The sequence below is a fragment of the Lycorma delicatula genome, chromosome 3 (genome assembly GCF_047948215.1).
Source record: "Lycorma delicatula isolate Av1 chromosome 3, ASM4794821v1, whole genome shotgun sequence".
Classification (NCBI taxonomy): Eukaryota; Metazoa; Arthropoda; class Insecta; order Hemiptera; family Fulgoridae; genus Lycorma; species Lycorma delicatula.
In genome coordinates, this window is record NC_134457.1 from 92,216,002 (window position 1) to 92,238,194 (window position 22,193).

General features: G+C 29.5%; 1 protein-coding gene across 3 annotated transcripts in view; it reads right to left on the bottom strand.

The window, feature by feature from the left end:
• CycE (cyclin E) overlaps window positions 1–17,700 on the bottom strand; it is a 40,609-nt gene extending 22,909 nt beyond the window's left edge. For 2 of the 3 annotated variants that reach the window (XM_075358920.1, XM_075358918.1), the window contains exons 1-3: window positions 17,496–17,700; window positions 8,516–8,566; window positions 2,452–2,515 (exon numbers count right to left, since the gene is read on the bottom strand). In XM_075358920.1, the coding sequence (XP_075215035.1) occupies window positions 2,452–2,515; window positions 8,516–8,532 (81 nt within the window). In that variant the 5' untranslated portion in view covers window positions 8,533–8,566; window positions 17,496–17,700. Of the gene's footprint in view, window positions 1–2,451; window positions 2,516–8,515; window positions 8,567–13,263; window positions 13,344–17,495 lie in introns of those variants that run through there. The other variant, XM_075358919.1, reaches the window with a different exon arrangement.
• Between the last annotated feature and the right edge of the window lie 4,493 nt (window positions 17,701–22,193).

Sequence of the window (22,193 nt, forward strand, 5' to 3'; positions counted from 1 at the left end):
ACCAATGTTTCTTCCAATCCTCAAAACATTTGTAGAAAGCATTTCTTAATATTGCCTTAAGTTGACTTAGATATTTTCTTTATTTCATATATCATAGTAAATCATTGTCCTTTTAATGTTTTCTTCTTATCAGTGAGAGCAAGAAAAATCAGCAGATGTGATTTCTAGAAAATACTACAGCCGCAACATCAGCATGCTGATATTTTTGGGTAAATAATCTCAAATTAATCATTAGTCAATTATCCCAACAATCCAAATAAAGTTAAATTCTTCTTCAGAATGTACTATGTAATAACTTATACATACAAGTTGTAATGTAATAACTTCTGATACTTTTTATTGTTATTATTGAATAATTATTTATTGTAAAAGTTTTTTATAAACATAGGTTAATAATTACAAATAAATGAATATATTTAATTTGAAAAAAAAAAATAGTTGAGATGAAGTCAGATTTGAACCGATGTGTGCAATCCGAACTCTTTGTGAGATCTTGTGAGATATTTCATTAATTAAAATTTTATTTGACTATAATTCTGGAACCAAGGAAAATAAGTACCACTTATGATATATCGTTGAAAAGCTCCCAATGAGGGCTTATTATTGCAATTAAGAAAAAGTCCAAAATTTCAACATCCTACAGCTAATTGTTTTTGAGTTACGCAAGATACAAATGTATGTACAGACATCAGGCCAAAACTAGTCAAAATGAATTCAGGATGATCAAAATGGATATTTCCATTGAAATCTGTAAACCAAATTTTTCACAACCACAATACTTAATTCCTTTACTTGGTACAAGGAAGTAAAAATAAAAATATGTTAAATTACCTTAAGAAATTACAACAACAGAAATTTTGTAAATAGGTGGGTGAACACAATGCTGGCAATACCAACAATACATATTCAAATTTATAAAAACTTGTAGGATCTAAATCGCTTAAAAAAAAATCATAACTAATATTAGAATATTGAAGTTATTATAATTTTCATCAAATATTAGGCGAGCTGAAAAAAATCCTTACCTTGTAATACATGACAAAAGTAAACATATAAAAAGACCTTATACACATCAGCTATAAAATCTCAAGATGATTTTTCAGCAGATAAAAATTTCAACAGTCACTCGTGTAAGGTAACTATTATCACACATTTCCAATTACTATACAGTGTGATTATTTTATCGTGCACTACATGCATTACTTGAACAGTCTCCAAGGAAAGATTTGCATAAATTATTATATGGGAGTACACAAAAGACCATGAAAAAAATTAGGGATACATACATATCAAACACATTGCGTACAGGAACTGAAACCTCCAGACACTGTTAAAAAATAAGGTACTCCAATAGTTTATTAACCAGGGGGAAAGTAACAGGAAGGGCATACTGGTTAATGTGTTTTTTAGTGATATGGGGCATATTTTCATCTTAGTCAATAGTCAGAACCACAGAAGTTGGTCAACATGAAATCCACATATCTTACATGAATTATCGCTGCACCCACAGAAAGTTTGGTGCATAACTTCTTGATGACAAATAGTGAACCTGATTTTTTTTATGAAATTCTTGAATGTCTGGCATACTAGGATATAATTATACAATTTGTAGCTCTTCTCCAGTCTGATGAATGCTGTTGTTACCTGAAACAAAATGGGGCAACATGCCATACATCCAAAAACACCATGGAATTTTTTGAAAAAATGTTTGGTGATCGCATGTTCTAAAAAGATCTATGGCCTCTCACTCCCCTGATTTATCACCACCAGATTTCTTTTTTCTGGGTTATTTTGAAAGGACATGTATATCGAGCAAATACATATTCGCTATAAAGCCTGGAACGAGCCATTACTGCAAAGATAACTTCCATTAGCCCTGATGTCCTACAAAGAAGTGTCAAAAAATATGGTGCAAAGGATTCAGACTTGCCTTCAAGAAATTTTGGACATTTCAGCACTTGCTGTAAGACATCACCAGTTGTGCATCAACTATATTCCTTGAATTACAGTATCTCAGTATTAGTCCATAGCGGAATTACAGTATCATGATGTGTGCATTAAAATGACAGCACTGTATAACTAAGATAATATAACTTACAATGAGTTACAAATTATTTTTTTAAATATTTAAATTATATAAGTACAACCAGATGTTAGCCATTCATATTTTTATATGCTATGAAACACTAATCGCCGCTCGGCCTTAAGTATTATTAGCATGTTTCTTCTAATTGTAAAATGAAAATTACAAACATTAAATCAATATTAATATTGTAATTCATAACTACTTTTTCCCCAAAATATTATTATATCGACTGTACAAAGGAAATTTTATACTGTTAAAAACAGAACACGCAATGAGCTTAATATTTGTAAATCACAACAAATTTCTTATTAAATATAAAAAAAAATATCCCATTACAGAAATAACTGTATAATTAATTTCCTTACTGATTCTGAAGAATTTGATGATCTCCTCTTCCGTTTCAGCACACTTGATCGAGACAGCTGAGAACTGTAATAATTAATACTATAATTACCATCACAGATATTAAGTAACGAGGCACGAGATTAATGACAAGATTTTTTAATTTTATTATTTCTATTAGAGCAGATAGAATTAATTTTAAGTTAAGTATACAAGAAATAAAAATAATAAAAATACATAAGCATAATGATACAAATGAAATTTACAATAATTAAAAATTGAAAGGAGGAGAGGAAAATATTACATTCAACCATAAGCTGAAAACAGTTTCATCATTGTAAGATGTTTCTTTTTATATATCCTAAGAATTTGAGAGACAGTTAACTAGAGAAGTCTTTCAATAACTAGAATAACTTTATTTAGTTAGTGTGCATAAGCACATCCCTTTTATATTAAGTATGTGCAAAGATGTGGTAAAACCTAGGTTTACCAAGTCAGCCAGATTGTAGTTTGAAAACAGAGTACAAACACTACTACACAAAACTGAGGAACTATTAGTTCTGACTATAAAAAGTAAAACTTCACATGAAAAATATGTTCATCTTCAATAATAATAAAAAAACAAAGTGTTCAATCATTGTCAATAGACAATCATTATCTAACCTACACTTTACTGAAATAATATTAATTTTCTATAGAATGCCTGACAAAATAATCTTTTGTAATTAAACATAAGTCAAAACAAAAACCTTAATGTGTAAAAAAAAAACTGGAATATATTTAGCAGTGATAAAAAGTAAAATTTTCAATGATTCAAATGTAAATCAATGGTAGATAAAGGGCAGTAATCTTTTTTTACTATCCTTTACAATTGCGATGATCTTCAAACCTCATCACTAATAATTTTTTTCATAATGCAATCAGTTTCAATTTTAAAGGCAAATAAATCCTGCATGTACATCAATGCTTTGGCAACAAAAGCAAAGGTAAATGTAGATGAAGTCTAAAATTTTGATGTTTACATTTTTCTGTATTAGTTTATTACAAGACAAAAAGCATAAAGATTTTTAAATTATTATTTACAAAAAAAAGTAAATTCTCTGAATGCTAATAATTATCTCTTTCCAATTTAAATATTAGAAAAGCAGTCGTATAGTTTTAATATATTTAGCTGTTGTTTCCGAATTCAGATCAACATAACTATCAACTTAACTGAAAACAAAGTAAATTTCGAAGGTAATTTTTTTTTTAACTCTAAGAGTTTTATGCTAATACTATTGAGATATCTTTTTGTTACATGTATTTTTTTTTCAGAATTAATTTTTTAAATGAAAAACTACTTCAAGTTTTAGAACGGTTTATAAAATGTTAAAACAGAACTATAAACACAAATATGAAATTAAATTTAAAAACATTTAATTAATGTTTAATTTAATGTACAATCAATTTATTTATGTCACAATGAATACACCCTCATAAATATATGTTGTATTTACAGTACTGTATTGAGCTTGCTACTGCAAATCTTACATCTCTGAAATAATCAGGATCTGAAGTATATCAGTATAATTACAACCATTCATCACTTAATTTATCTGATATCTCTCTGTAAGCTTCCTGTTCTTCCTTCAAAGTGAAGTTTGCTTTATATAATGAGTCAACTTACTCATTGGATTAAGAGGATAGCCTTCAAAATACTTTATTATGAACAAAACTACTTACTTTTCAAAGTAATATATAAAACACTTCTTCCAGTTATATTGTTTCAATTTACAGACACCTCTTTCTGGGCCTTTCAGATTTCTCCTGTCATTTGATATAGAATGATAAATATAATTTAAGTGACTAATACATATCCATTGTTCCTATATTTTCTCAAGAAAAAATATCATTCAACTTACTACTTCAGCTAATACTATTTCAGTATTAATTTTTCACTACCTCTTAGTTATTGATCCTTGTAATCTCCTCATCCCAGCATTTCCTAGTAATCCCAAGCTGCCATATCAGCAATTTGATGAGATTACAAATAATAGTAGTTTCTTTTCCTTTGTGCCTCAGAATTATAATCCAAATGTAAATACTGGTGTGACCACAGCTTTCCTTTTTAAGGTAGGTTAGCATGACATCTATGGAAGAAAAATGTAGCTTTCCATTTTATCTATTATGTCTTCACACTGTCCATTATAACAATACCCATCTCTCCTTTGCTTTAAATGGATGAACAGATCTCAAGCAGGGAAGCAGAAAATGTTCAGATCCCTGAAATTTACCCCAAACACAATTTTTTCAGTCAGAAATTTCCCCAAAACTAAGACAAAGGTTTATTACATTTTACCAACCAATAAAAAGAGAAGTAATAAATTATATGGGTTGCAAATACTAAATTCATTCAAAAAAATATCTTATGAACAAGAAATACATTAATAATCACAACTCGACAAACACAAATGATATTTACAAAATGGTTTCCAACTTTATCACATCTGCCGCACCAGTCACAAAAAGCACAGTCTACATCTTGTTTACTTTTAAATGTCGACATGGTTAATTAATGTACAATTACTATACTTTACACTCACTATACTGTATATTGTATATATCACTTAACATAATTAAAAGTCACTTAACTTCTTCACTATTAAAAGAAAACAATATGCTTGCAGCCGGCCAACTAATAAAAACAAAGAAACACTACTGCTTACCCAAAAGCAACTAAATGAATAGTGCAGTGGAGAGAAGACACTCACCGGTTACCACAATGCATCTTATCAGTAATGCTTTACTTGCCTGTCACGATTTGAGTCTATGAGTCATCGCTCACCATGAATGACGTTGTTACTTTTGTTCTCACTATGCCTAATACTCCATAGGATGAATGTTTCTTTTCAAAACTTATTAAAAGATCAATGATTCTAATTAATAATTGTAAAAAATTATGTGAATACATCATTTGATATTTACGTTGATTTCTATTTTTCATGACTGGTAAAAATTTCCGTGAAATTTACCCCGAACCACATTTGCACATTCAAACATATTCTGCTCCCCTGGTCCCAAGTATTTCGTAGTGTAGTCCTTCGACTTAATTGATCTTTCAATTTTAAAAGTAAACACACAAGCAGCAACACCAAATTATACTAAACTCATACTGTTTGGTAATACCTAAAAGAAAATATTGAAAAAATTCTGAAACTGACAAGTATCTATAAAAAATTATATGTGATACTATTTAGACTACGATAAGTTTTCCAAGAAAACAAAACTATTCTTTTTGAGCTCTATATTAAGGACAGGATTTAAGATTACATGGGTAAAACTTACAGTAAGAAGAGACCAAACATAAACAAGAGAAACTAAATTCAAGTACAAATACAATACATCACAAATTAATAGTTCAAAAAGACCTGAAACATCACAAGTAGCAGCCTAAAAAGTTTAAGGCGGTGAAGCATGAATAACAACCAAAGCCACATTTAACAAATCCTTTCCCATAGATCACAACATTAAATCTTGCAGGCTGTAATTTCCTAGCAGGCTACAGCCATCTATTTATGGCTAATGTAAATTATATACACAACATTTGTAATAGATTTGTTATTCAAACAAATTACAAGGGTCCTTCAATAATTAACCAGGCAAATAGCTACACAGCAAAAATGATTTATTAAATACAATTTTTTTGTCTACTTTTCCTTCTAATCCCCACCAACTTCTTTCCACTTGTCCCATCTTTCTAAGTCTTCATATCCCCTCAGCAAAGAATTCTTTACCTTGATCTTGAAGCCAGTTTTGTACTTTTTTCTTTACCAATTTTTTGCTGTTGAATCTGTTGCCACGTAAAACTTCCTTCATCGGACAGATAAAAAACCAAAGGCACAAAATCATCGGGCTGTAAGAAGGATGAGGCAGGAGCTCCCAACCAACTTTGCCAATAGTTTCCAGCATCAGCTGTGCCATATGAGGTCAAGCATTGTCTTTAAAAAGAAGCACACCTTTCCTCTGCCATCCTGGACACATTTCCTCTTCAATGCAGGCTTGACTTTTTTCTCAATCATGGCTGAGTAGTATAGGCTGTTGATGGTGCATTGTTCCTCTAGATAATCAGACCACAGTCACTCCAAAAGATGGTTAGCATGACCTTACCAGCCAATGGTTGCATTATGAATTTCTTATGGACAGGCGATTCAAGGTGTTTCCACTGCATGACTTGACGCTTGGACTCGGGCTCAAAATGATCCAAGTTTCATCACAGGTTAAAATCCTGTCCAAAAATGTATCACCTTTTGAGTTTGGTGCAAATGCAAAATCTCTCGGCTTTGTGATGAACAGTAAGCTCTCCGGAAACCCACTTTGCATAAGCTTTACAGTAGAGTTCAGTTTGTTTTGAATGATGGAATGAGTTGTGCCAACACTTACTTGACATTTATCAGCAATTTGTTCAACTGCAAAGTTGTCGGTCTTCATGGATAAGTGAATCAATACAAGAATCTAATGTCAAGGTTGACACTGTTACCAGACGCCTGGAGTGGTGCTCATCGGTCACGCTTTTCCAGTCACTTTTACACTTTTAAACTTCGCCACCCACATGTAAAAAATCACACGGTTATGCAACTACTGCTGTATTGGTTGTTCATCCAAGAGAATATTTCTGAAGGTTGTACTTTCTGAAAATTAAAACTGGAACAAAAAACGCTGTTCTTCAAAGGTACGTTCTTTGAGCAGACATGTCATCATAACTAAGACTTTAGAGGTTATGTTTATGTAAATATTAATCAAACAGCTAACACTCTTCACAAGGTTGCCAACTAACACTTACAAAAGTTTTAATTGTCTGCATTAAGCATTTCCTTCACTAAAAACTTTTGTCTGTTTAATTATTGAATGATATTCGTAAAAAAATAAAAAAGCTCTTTAAGATTGCATACTGCTTTAGGTAAACAAATGCTTGTGTTTATTAGATACAAAAAAAAGTTACAGGCACCCTAATATGATATATGTCACTTCTGGCATAGTCAATGTAAGTTAACAAGCATCCTATGTCATGTACAATGAACTGCAGTTATGTTCACCTCTAATAACATATTCACTTTCATCACCACAGAGCCTGACTGTGTAATGAATTTAATTATCAGAAAAACAACTTTGTACTTCTTCTTGTTCTTAACAGCCCTACAAACAGCGAAAATTAATGAATGTACTTCTGTCAAGAATCAACTTATATGCATTGTCTCCAGTTGTTAAGTACTTGGAGGTGATAAACGAATAAGAAAACTGTATATAGTTAACAGATTCTCAAACATTTTGAGAGCTTGAAGATACTCCCTTTAACAAATGAAAATGTAATAAGAAATATATATAAATTACTTTACTGAAATTAATATTTTTAAGATTCATGTTATTCCTCAGTACTGTTAAATTATATTTAAATTCTATTAAATAAATCACCTAGTACAGATTAACATGATATATCTTACCTTAATTTTTCATGAAAGTACTTTCATGGGATCTCACATTCTCAGTCATGATTGAAATAATTCTATTGTTACATAATACAAATTTAAAAATAATACTAAAATAATGAAAATTGTGTATTAATTTACATGAATGCTGCTACTGTTTTAATAAGACCATCTCCATCAAACACTGTCTGATTGTTTATCAAATTGCAATTTTCTTTGTGTTTACATATGTAATATTTTTTCTAATATATTTAATTTTATGTCATATTTATTAATTTCTAATATTTCTGAATTTGTGTTGATATTAGAAATAGCATTTTTATTGTTTATTATATGGTTTTTATTTGTTGATGTAATTGTAGAGTTTTGTACACTGATGATGAGGGATCCATGAAAGTCTACTATTGGTATTTGTTTGCTTCAGGTTTTTCTGTTACTGTGTTTAGTGGTTATGTTGTTTTTTTTAATTTAAAAGTGGTTAGTATGTTGATGAATTATTTGAATTTTCAGAAATATATATATATATATATATATATATATATATATATATATATATATACATACATTCAAGAAATGCATTTAAGGTTTAAAATGAATGTACAAAACAATTTGTAGAGCTCTATACCTTGGTTCAAGCATCATTCACTGGTGATTAGACTGGTTGCCAACCTGGAATCTGTAAAACAAAAATTATGGTTGAATAGACAATAAACATAAATAACTCAAGTATAATAATGAGCATAAATATATAATGAACTGTCATAGATTCAGGAGTTCATAGTCTAATTATGATCCTTACACTAAGTATTAGTTTATAAACGTTAAAAAGCTATGCTTTAAAAGCTGGTTACAAAATAAAACTATGTAAAACAAACAACTGTTGTTTCAAAACATTTCACAAGCAAATAAGCAACAAATATTCTATTTCATTATTAATCACACTAAACTGCCAATATATAGCCAAATTTTACACATCCACAACAAATTATGTATATTTTTAATTGCTATATGCTAGACACTATTCAAAACATGCTATAGCTGAAATATTTCACAATAATATGTCTGTAATTCAAACAATACTGTACGAAGGGTTGCCTGCTATCATTCCTGCAGGTTCAACTATATTATAAGCAAGAACAAATAAAATCAATTCATTTTATACAAAATATTTCCAAACATTTATCAAAAAGGAAGATAAAATTAAAGAGGGTAAGAAATTAAGCATATTGATATCCTAAATTATAATGAATTAGCTCTGGGTCTGTTGGAAAAAAAAACCATTACCACATACTTAAGCAAAAGATTTATGCTAATAATCATCTTTTAACTGAATTAAAATGTTCTAATTGACTTGTACAGAAATCCTGCAAACATCAATCTAAGCCGTGTACTTTCCTGAAGCAGAATACACTGTAATACTACAGAAGAATTTTGGTAAGATCAAAGACATTTAGTTAGTTTAGGTAGATTTATATCCTAGGACAGAACGATAATACTAGTTAGCATTACTTAATCCTGATATTCAATCTGGACAGTCAGAATCAACAACCATAGCATAAATCAGTAATGGTAAACATTTCTAAAAGTGGGTCAAATTTTGTTAATTCTTTTTTTATACTAGCCTATGTCATTAAGTTGGTGACGTCATTTGGAAAGGGTGTGGTATAAAGGATACCAATAATTTGAAAACACCAAAAATTTGTCACAGAAAAACTTGACAGTTGACACTTATTTTGTTTTCTTTTAAAAATCTCTAAAAAGGTTTAAATTTCCTTTTTGTTTTAAACTTTTACATTTGCAAGTGAAAAGCAAAAAATAAACATTGATGTCAAAAAATTTATATCAATGGGGTGATACCATGAATTACCTCATCAAGTGACACCATGCCTAGTGGCACCTCTGCACTTAACAAGGAAGAAAGAAAAGCACGTATATATATAATGAAATATTCTTTATCAATAAACAAAGTTATATATATAATAAAGTATATTTAATGTGAAATCTGTTGTTGCTTATTTTCAGATAGTTTTAATATTAAGTTCATATTTCATATTCATTAGTTAACACATTTCGCAGTCATTTCTTTTCAAAGTTTATTTCTGTCAGTAGATTTTACAAAATTCATTATTGAAAACAATTTTTCATACAAACATGACATTGTTAAAACAGCATTAGCAAGCTTCTTCTTAAATATAAAATTGTTTTGGTAAAGAATCCCAAATGTTAAATGTATTTTCAATTTTTTTTTTTTTTGTCTTCAGTCATTTGACTGGTTTGATGCAGCTCTCCAAGATTCCCTATCTAGTGCTAGTCGTTTCATTGCAGTATACCCTCTACATCCTATATCCCTAACAATTTGTTTTACATATTCCAAACGTGGCCTGCCTACACAATTTTTTCCTTCTACCTGTCCTTCCAATATTAAAGCGACTATTCCAGGATGCCTTAGTATGTGGCCTATAAGTCTTTTAACTATATAACTTATAACTCTTCTTTTAACTATATTTTTCCAAATGCTTCTTTCTAATCTATTTTCCGCAATACCTCTTCATTTGTCACTTTATCCACCCATCTGATTTTTAACATTCTCCTATAGCACCACATTTCAAAAGCTTCTAATCTTTTCTTCTCAGATACTCCGATTGTCCAAGTTTCACTTCCATATAAAGCGACACTCCAAACATAAACTTTCAAAAATCTTTTCCTGACATTTAAATTAATTTTTGATGTAAACAAATTATATTTCTTACTGAAGGCTCGTTTTGCTTGTGCTATTCGGCATTTTATATCGCTCCTGCTTCGTCCATCTTTAGTAATTCTACTTCCCAAATAACAAAATTCTTCTACCTACATAATCTTTTCTCCTCCTATTTTCACATTCAGTGGTCCATCTTTGTTATTTCTACTACATTTCATTACTTTTGTTTTGTTCTTGTTTATTTTCATGCGATAGTTCTTGCGTAGGACTTCATCTATGCCGTTCATTGTTTCTTCTAAATCCTTTTTACTCTCGGCTAGAATTACTATATCATCAGCAAATCGTAGCATCTTTATCTTTTCACCTTGTACTGTTACTTCGAATCTAAATTGTTCTTTAACATCATTAACTGCTAGTTCCATGTAAAGATTAAAAAGTAACGGAGATAGGGAACATCCTTGTCGGACTCGCTTTCTTATGTTCTTCAATTATTACTGTTGCTGTTTGGTTCCTGTACATGTTAGCAATTGTTCTTCTATCTATGTATTTGAACCCTAATTTTTTAAAATGCTAAACATTTTATTCCAGTCTACGTTATCGAATGCCTTTTCTAGGTCTATAAACGCCAAGTATGTTGGTTTGTTTTTCTTTAATCTTCCTTCTAGTATTAATCTAAGGCCTAAAATTGCTTCCCCTGTCCCTATACTTTTCCTGAAACCAAATAATAATTTTCAATTATTAGTGTGGAATCATTATTATCTGCACTAATTTTAGAGATTTTTGCTTCTACTTTGGAAATCTAGCTGACAAATTTATTGTTCCAGATTGCACTGCTTTGATAGTCAGCTAATTCCATTTCTAAATCATGGAACCTAGCCACATAAATTTGGTTATATAGAATATGGATATAGAATTAAGTGAAATGTATTTTCCAATTTTTAATTAAATCTCTTCTGAAAAACTTGTTTAATTTCCTGTATAATGATTAAATATTTTTTGATTGCACTTTCTTGAATGTCAAGTCAACTTTAAAAAATTATTGAGCTTGAAAATGTCTTTGTAATTGCGGAAAATATTTCTTAATTTTTATTTCCAATCTTTAGTCAAGTTTCATCATAAATATCTGAATATTTTCAAACATCATTAATAAAATTTTTTCATTTCCCTAAAGTTTTTTATTTAGTTCATTGAAATGCTGCATGATGTCACATAAAAATATTCAATCATTTACCCAATCTATATTTGAAAATTTATCATAACTATTGTTTTTTTTTCCATTCAAAAAGAGCTTTATTTTTTCTAATAAATTGTTAAACTAATTACGAACTCCCAAAACTAGCAGCTGTAATGTTATGTTTTGGAATCAAAAATGTTTTTAAAACACTGGTTTGTGAATGATTCTGTTTTTCTTTTGTAAAAAATATTCCCTCCTTTCGTCTGTTAAGAAGTAGACTTGAAAAGCAACTTTTCAAAATGCCTTTTTACATTGTATGTACATGAAGTGACTTTTTTGTTACGAATTGCACACACAATTGTATTATTCTTTTCAATCACACCATATTTATCAAACCGTTCTGTATGGTATAGTCTGGAGCTTGAATCGCTTGTATTTATTTTTTTCACCGCCAACGTAGTACAGTACTACAACTAAAAATATTTATTTTTAGAATACAATAATTTTAGAAGAAATTTCTTGTTAACGTACTTGATATACACACCTACATAGATGAGAAAATTTAATAATAAAAAGCTAAATTATTAAACATTGACCAATAAAGTTGAAGTAATAAAACAAATAAGAAATGAGTAATAAAAAAATTATAATAAAGGTGAATTATTAAATACTTCTAGATGTTCAACACTGCAAGTTGGTAGATCCCCGTTCTATGATGGAACGAATATGTGCACAGAGTTTATGAACAATTGTCATGAGTCACACACAGGTGCAGTGATATAGAAAATCAGCTAGTCAATGTCTACTTGAAATTTTTTTTTATAAATTCAACATTACATATTTATACTTTATTAATATTTGCAATTGTCTGTTCTCTCTCCGATATAAAAAATAAGTTTATAAAAATCAACACTTGGGTCATTTAAAAGCCTTTGTGGGTCAGTGTCTGACCCATGGGTGACAGGTTCACCAACACTGGTGTAAATCAAACCACTGAAATGTTATTACTTAGAAGAATTGTTCTTGATAAACTGAATACTACCTCATTAAAGGGAAGTATATGTGAGTTAACCTTCCTAAATGGGGGATAGTGGAAATTCATGTCTGTATTTGCTGGTAATCCATTACAAAAAAAACACATTAAAAAATGACTTTTATAATTGCTACTCATGTCTTCTGACATTAGTAAAATATTCTAATTTTTCTATTTTCAGATTATTTCTATTTCTATTATAAAAGAAATAAACTATTATTGAAGAGTATTTTTATTGCATTTTTATTTCAGACTATTTTTCTATTTAAATTTATGTTAAAATTACTTTTAATACAATTCATTGAAAATACAGAGAATCATTTTACAAAATTAAACCAATGATTCTGAGTTGAGTTAAGGATATGCATAAATCTACCTAGACACCAGACATACAAGGAGCTGATGTAGTTAGAACCAGTTAAAATTATTTTCTATCTATATTTTGTTACTGAGAATATGATTAAGTACCTGACAAATATGATAAGGTGATGTTCATCAAAATTAAAACTGGTTTACATTAGATTCAGACTTTCAGATTCTTACCCAAAATGGGAGGACTAATATACTGATCAGCGACTTTACAATGATCACCTTAAATACTGCAACAAAAAATGCTTTCCCTTAAAAAGTAAAAAGTCATACAAGAACAAGCAAATTTCCTAAATGAACCTTTTACAATTTTCAAGCAACCTTCCCATCAATGAAACTGTATCGTTTGAAACAGTCCCATTAAAGCTATTCAATCCTACCCATTAAAAATACAACTTGCCATATAAAAACCCATAATAATATCAGATACTGGATCACCATACAATTATACTTAGCACCATTCCTGATCTGGCATGTTTCTAAAAAATTAAAGCTGAACAAAAAATTCAGTACTTCAAATTCTAATCAACAAAAGTAATATTTAGACAATAAAAAAATCATGAAATTACAGTTAACTACTAAACTACTAGTTGCACCAATAACTACTAAACTAGATAAGCACTAGCAGGAGTATCAGTAATTTGGAAAATGTTCTTCACTTTTAAATGTACAAATTTAACCATCTATTATCTTTCAAAAATTAAATTGATAAGTTACATATAAAAATAGGTAATATAATCTTCCTTACTTGAAAAAATCGATGCAAAAGAGTGTATAAAAGCATTTTATTCATAATATTTTCTGCTATAAAATAAAATAAAATTCCAATCAAACTGTAAAGACAAACATGTAGCATCTCTAATTTTCATTCAAAATCTTCTAAATTTGAATGACAGTGAAGAATCTGAAATTTGATGTTAGCTTGCAGTTGTCAGTATGAATAAATAAAAATAAAATACCAAAAAATTTAATAGCACAAAAAACAAAATCCAATATCGGATAAAAATAACCCTGCAAGCTCTATCTATGTACAACATCCTAAACCTTGAGAGGAATGTAGTACAACCACTTCAATATAGCATTACTATCAGTATAACAGTAATACTCAATTTAGATTTAAGGTGGATGTCTGGCTTTACCCAAGAGAAAAGATACCTTAGCAACTAGTTTGGTAATTTGGCCTGTTGTACCACCTCTATCCAAGTAATTGTCTCCAGGCAGACAATCTCATGGAGCTCTAATACAGAAGCCAAACTGATACTGAGAAGTGAACAACCTTTAAACAGACAGAAATGTTGGTACACAAATATAAACAATAGCACATAAAAAATATCCTAAACTGGTGTCAGAAGGTTTGTATTAACACTAATTTAATTGGTAACTGACTTGCTAAATATGCTAATTAGAACAAAGCAAAATTAAAACTAAATTCACAAAATCAAGCTTTTTCTGATATTTCATATGTTACAGATCTGGGAAGAAATACATACAAACTTTGATAGAGAATAACTGTTGTGAAAATAAAAAATATTCAACAAAATATTGTGGCAAAAAACCACACAGATCTGAAAGATCCAAGTTTCAATATTCAAAATTTATAAATAGAAAAAACAAGTGATTGAGCATTTTAATTGTTAGTACCTTCAGAAGAATATTTACTTTCATAATACAGACCAAAAAATGGACTTTCTGACAGTACTGTCATGGACTTTTCATAGAGCAACTTCAAAAATGACAAAATCTTTAAAATGGAAACCATCGACCATGCCAAGAAAAGGAATGTATAACAGCTAAAGCAAACTTTCATAATTAGAATGAGAGATATTTATATAATTACTTAAATTAATGAAACTAACAATTTCACTTCATTTTAACCCAAATTGCACAAATTACACAGCACATCGGATAATCATGAGCTAACTAGAAATCTTCCAGTCATATATGTATAACTTCATGCATTTAATACATCTACCTTAACATATGTTAAGGTATTAACCTTAACATATTTCATATGTTAATATTTGAAATAATTAATATGGACATTACTTGTAAAATTCCTGACAGAATATATTCCTCATAGTATGTTGTTTTGATCACAATAAAATATTTATTTCCTACACACACACAGAAACTATAATGTTTAAGTTCAATCTGCATTCAATATTTTTCTCAAAGACCAATAAAAGTTTTAAACATGAAAATATATAACAACAGTAACACTTAAAAACATATAATAAGAATCAAGAATAAATTCAAAATTAATGATACTGGCAATATTTTATATACACTTTTTATGTAAAATTAATATAAACATATAAAGAATATTTTCATGAACACAATCAATAACAAAATATCAAATGCAACCGAACATTTAATAACCAAACATATAACACAATTATACAAATTTAATATCAAAGAAAACAGACAAAAAATGAAGATATCTCATAATAAGCAATGAGAAAATTCCACTAGGGCACATGTACATTATATACTTAAATTAACAGCTTGCCACCCAATTGCAGTTGCAACCAAAACAATGAATTACATGACCAGATCTTCCTACTGGATTATAACAAAGTCAACGATTTTTTTTCCAATTTATAAAAAAAACTAGTCACATTATTGGTAGCTACCAAGCAAATACTACAAAATGTTGGCTTGGTCTATAAATACTACAAAAAGTAACAGAAGTTTTTCTTAGGAACATATCAAATAACCATATATTATATAGCAAAGAATGTCATTAAAGCCCATCAATTAATCCTTAACTAAGGAAAGAATGTAATAAAATTAACATTCTTTGAGTGCATTCATTAACTTAAGTATAATCTGAAACCATCATCAAAACTGCATTCATGTGGCCAATGCAGGTAACAGAATGCCAAATTAGAATAAAAAAAAAGGAAATGAAATCAAATAATTAATTAATACACAAGTCAAAATTAAACAAAACATGAATAATTAATAATTTTTAGTTTTTATAAACTATTTATGAAGATTTAAAAATTAATAGTTTTTGACAAGTTAAGAAAAAAGAAATGCACAAACAATGTATTCACTTCTTAAAAAAAAAATCAATTCTTTTAACAGGGCTTTTTGGCACACCTCAAAACAGGATGAACTTAATATGGTGAACAAGTCTACGCAGGAGATTTATTAACAATTTAGTTTATAAAAAATATTGTTTTGGATCCACTAGATGAAATAAATATCAAATCTCTGGCAAGCAACTTAAAGTTTTATCTAAGATTATTGTCAAAAATCGCTAGTCTCACTAATATAAATAGACAAATGAGTTAATATTCAGAAATCAAACTATTAACTAATCAAAAATATGACAAATTATATTAAATATTAAAACTCACATATTGCTTAATATGGAAGAAATCTATAACAAATACAAAATCTACTAAATATGCATAAATTGCAGTCAAGATCCAACATAATTAGGCAAGAATTATTCTATAGTGATATTAATAAACAAGAACATTTTATGCAGACAAAACAAAACATGTTACAAATGTACATATTGAAAATTATGTCAATCAGAAAAAAATTGGAAAAACGTATAAAACAATAGTAAAGCAAGTAAAAATTGCCTAACCTACATTTAACCTAGATGTCGAGCCACTTCACAACAACGAAATTCTATTGTACGAAGAGCTACCTTGACGGTCTATTTTTACAGTAGGCATACAAATTAAAGATTACTTTTCAGAATTTACGAACTCATTCTAAAACGCAAAAAAACAAAATGCTTATTACAAGCAGAAATAATCCTTGTGAAAATAAAGGCGCCACCAAGCTAATGACTCCCGCCGGAATTCCTAAAATGGTCGACGTGTAATCCGGTCACAAAGTTAAATTTATTACTAAATTCTACCCAAAAGTAGAAGTAAAACATTTTAAGATAAGAATTAAACATAACTACAAATAATAACGCTTACTAACAAATATGACACACACAAATCAAAGTGAACGGAGGTGCGTGCGCGCCAAATCGTCAAAGGCACCACATCGACCTGGACACGTAGGCTTTATTAGAAGGAATTAATTAAAATATATATAAATAATAATTACTCCTTAGAGATGAATACGTCTTCAAAAATAGAACTAACATATATTTTAGATATGTTTAATTCAATATAAACACAAAACAAAGAAAATTCCTTCACACTACTAGTAAAGCTTAACGTACAATACAGCACATACTATATATTTAGAGAACAAATACTGGTTTTGTCATAGTATAAAACAGAAATTCGTTTACAGACTGAAATATGGTATATATACAAATATATAATACGGATATTAAAAAAAAAAGTACTTACCTTTGAACTTCACAAATGTGAAGACAAGTCGAAACCTATTATTCCAACAACAAACAATTAAGTCGTACAACACCAGTAGTTACATGTTTATCAAAAGTAATTTTTCATTAAAATATATTTAAAAACATGAAATAGTAAAATCTATAAGATAATGAACACAAATGGAACCACCATGAGCACAAAACTGAAGCTTCACCTTTCAGTATCTAGCTGCATCTGGCTTGTCGGCCAGGAATTGTCGTACGCGGGAAGAGTGGGGATATTGTTTTGGAATAATCGTCTTCTCATTGGTTACATGCCTTCAGCCAGCTGGTGCTCAGCTGTTTACTGACGTTCCATGTAAAAAAAAACTGTATTGCGCGCACGCGGGAAGTAACAAACTTCACGTTTAAATTCCTAGCATATTTATGAGACACACGAGTGCATCGTTCAGTACGATACATGCCAGCGCAACTTAACCTAAATTAATTAAAAAAATAATGCTTTATAAACATTCTATATGCTTAAGTTAATAACCGAAACAAACCCTGGTAAAACTAATACTTAATAGTCCATGAAATAAATTAAATAAAACCTATCAAAAATTATCAAACTTAATCTAACGTCCTGCCAATAAGTGAAACAGATTTATCAGCTTTTAGAAATTTTTCCCATCTTGACTAAAACTAAATGCCGATAATTAAAATATTGAATCCATTTCTAATTACACAAACCATCACATTGAAGATAATAGTTTGCTTTCACTTATGTTTAAAATTAGCTAAATATAAAGTACAGGGAAAAAATTAAATTCTACATACATGTAATAAAACTTAAATTAACAAAAACCTAATGTACAATAAATAGGCCTCTTCAATAAATGTTTTTCCCGCCTCTTCAAGGATGCCTGTCGTCTCCCGCTAATCGCGGGAACTCGCCGGAATTCCGCTCCATGTCTCTCCAGAAATAATCCTGCCTTGCAGAACATAAGTTCGTTGGCCTTGCCACACAGCAACACACAAACGCTTACATCGCGCATTAATCGACTTACACCTGTAAACGACTTCTTTCACCATACAGTTTTTTTAAAAACAGGTAATTTCATCCCCCGTAAAAAAATAAACGACTTCATTTTCTCATTACAAATTCTCACTGCATTTCATTCACAAATTATTATCGACTGCGGATGGGTGTGTCGCAGTCAACGATGATAATGATACTTTTTTAAATTACGTTAGCTATATTTTTTAGCATTAAAGGTATTAATCAGTAAGCCCTAAGTCAAATTAATAATTAACGATCAGCATACCTTTATTTTCATAATGAAATTAGCGTTTTAACTGCATTTTAAACATCCAGGTAGACCGGAAAAGTATACAATTTCTCAAATCAAACTTTAATAATCAAATTTGTTAACTTAAAAAATAAAGAGAATAAGATCAATCACAAACCCACAGCTAGATTTCGTTTCGTCCACGTTTTAATAATTCATTGATCAAACATTTTCGCCTCTTTAGCCCTGAACCAAATTTTTTTCCGACTTGATTAAATAATTCCTAATATTATTTACGTGAAAATTATTTTTTATTTTCCCGAAATTTATAGCGTGTTACATAAGGAAAATTAACATCAATAAAAAAATTAACACTGTCGATATCATAAACGATATCAATTTGAAATTGGCGCAAAATTACGGCAATTATACATATATAAATGCATATATAAACCTTTGAACTGACGGTGGTTTTGGGATCTGGGGAATGTGAAACGAGAAGATATGTGGAAATTTTCCGGAGGTCGAATCATGGTATCCATTACAATAGGTAGCTTTCTTATGAAATCTACCTAATATATATAGTATTACTAAATCCTTTTTATAAAACCTTTTTCAGTCGGTGATATATTTTTAAATTTATTTTATTCTGGATTTTTATTTAAATTATGCTTACGTCTACAAAAAGAAAATTTCGGTATAAAAAAGGTATTCCTAAAAGTTTTCTTGATCAACGTTAATTTTTTCTAATTTTTATTCAGAAAAAACTCAAAAAGAATTTTTTCTATGAAAAAACATTAATAAAATAAATAAAGAAAAAATATAAGTTTAGTAACAAAGATCTTTTCAGAATTTAATACAATAAATACAACGTATACCATTAATTTTGACCTGAGTTTTATTCAGGTCATTTACCTTTTCTCTAATAATAAATTATATTATTTCCCGAAATCCGTTTCTTTATTCAGACACTAACAAGGTATATTATACATTATTCAATGCATGTACAGTTAGGGTTTAAGAAAATGCTATCTTTTATAACCGGTCAACTTATACAGGTACAAAATAATAGAAAAGTAAATACTGGTTCTTGCTAAAATTGTATAAATACACAGTCGGTCAAGTTACCGGTCAATATTAACTTAAAACAACCACACACAAAATATACACAAGACATAAAGATACAGTTATATCAGAACTCTGAAAAGTGTTTATTAAAAGATCGTTATTACCTGATAAGAGATTAACTTCTCTTCCAGAAGAAATAAACTTCTCTTTATTCGTGGGGCATGAATAATTCTATTTTAATCCTAAACGGCTAACAGAATTCGACCTAAGTCTCAATTAGGATGCTTAGATACGCATAGTCAACGAATACATAGTTGTGGATATCGCATCACTAAGCAGAAGACAAAACGTTTTTTCCACAACTGAACTAGTTTAGCTTATTAGAGAAAAAGTTCCGATATAAAAATAACAGAAAAACATTTTCCGTATCGTTTATCCGACCATTATCTCCGTTCCAGGTCAGGTTTCCTGTTCCTGTACAGCCAGCGGATAACAGAGTCCCTAAATAGGTTGACAGGTAAAACCGTGTTCATCAAACAGTAACATCAAAAATTGTAACTCTAATCCCTTCTTTAATACGGTAACGATTTTTCTAAAAAGCAAAAATTGAATTAAATTAGAACTTTTTACGTCAAAACAAAATCACGATCAGCCTTTTCTACAGTATGTATCCGTCGCTATCCAATTTTGATATCCATCATCGTCAATTATTTTACATCATTTAGTCACTTTCCTTTTAGTACCTTTTCCAAAGCATCCGTTAAAGGATAAACCTTTACGTCTCAACAAACAGCCGACTGTCCTAATTAGTCTCTTTTGCTAAAAATAAATATAGTTTCCTATTTGTCATAAGATTTCTTCATTTCAAAGGCAGAACCGCTTTTCCTTTCTGTTTTTCATATTGTCAATGTTTCGTTACATATCACATAAATTCATTAAAGAATATGTTTTGATTGGTAGATCCATATTTGATAATATGAAAAATTTCTTTATGCATGAAAGCCCTCCTTGCTTTACGTTATTCTGCAAATTTTGATGTCTTTACTTTATTCATCCTTTGTAACTTTAGTACCCAAATAAGAAAATTTTAATATATTATGATCCCTTTCTTACTATTTAATTTCTTATTATTATCCAAATCATACATATATTTATTTATATTTAGCTTTATTAAGATAATACAATCGGCCACGATGTAAACTCTGAAGTAAAAAGAACCTGATAAACGACATAGAACAAAATGAAATCAGTAAAATACACTTACATTTTAATAATACTTTAGAATTTGGTCCAAAAAACCACTTTGAATTAATTCTGTTAATGAAAAACTTCCTTAGAAAAAAACAACAAAATTAATAATAATATACAGAATACAACAAAATTAACGCCTGATTCTGTCCCATTATTGGAGAAAATAAATATTGTAATTTATATAATCCAGACTTTGAGTAAATTGAACAAGATAAACTGCGTATTTTTATAAGACCGATTCAGTAGACGATGTAGAACATGTACAATGGTAATATTGAAAATGTAAATATACTTTACAACTTAAAAGAATAAAGAATGAAAAGGGTGGACCTGTATATTTTTGGTAGGGTCCAAAACTCACCGAAATGTAGATCGTGAAAGGATATCAAACAGTTTGAAAAGAGGATGGGATCGTCGGGGGAGGGGATGGAAAGAAAAGGTGAAGGATCCTAAAGCGCGTGTATGTTTTATGTATCTGCATGTATGTATACGTAGACCTACAAGAAACAACTAAGGATTTGTATGCGATTCCGAAGGGCTGGACTGACCGCACGCGCATTCGTTAAACTCCCACTATTATTACATCAACCCGTAAACCAACGATTTATCACCCTAATATATTTTAATCAAATCGGCAGCTGTTAAGGCTAAATCACTTACTAAAAAATACGAGTTAAGCGGAAAATTTAACGCAGAATTTAACTCAAACGATTAATCTAGTGCGGACTGGGCAGTTCACTATGTTTCTGACATCTCAATACTAAATGTTTTTATTGAAGTACCGATGTTTGCATACGGTTTCATTAATCCAAAGATGTTATACCGTTTAATATAGAAAATTATGCTATTACCACACGAATTTTCCTCACTTTCCCCTTGCATATATCACTTTCTAATAACCAACACAGAATATATAAATTCATAAAGTCAATAAAGAACTATTGATTTGATTCTCAGTAGCGTAATGTCAATTCAAATAATTTACATATAATCGGAATTAAAACTTGTAATTTTTTTTGTATGAACACGAAGTTTTCTTAAAATCGTTTGATCACTTACAAAGTAAACATTTAAAAAAATAATACAATCAAATACAGAAACCTTCCTAATAAATACAAATATAATAC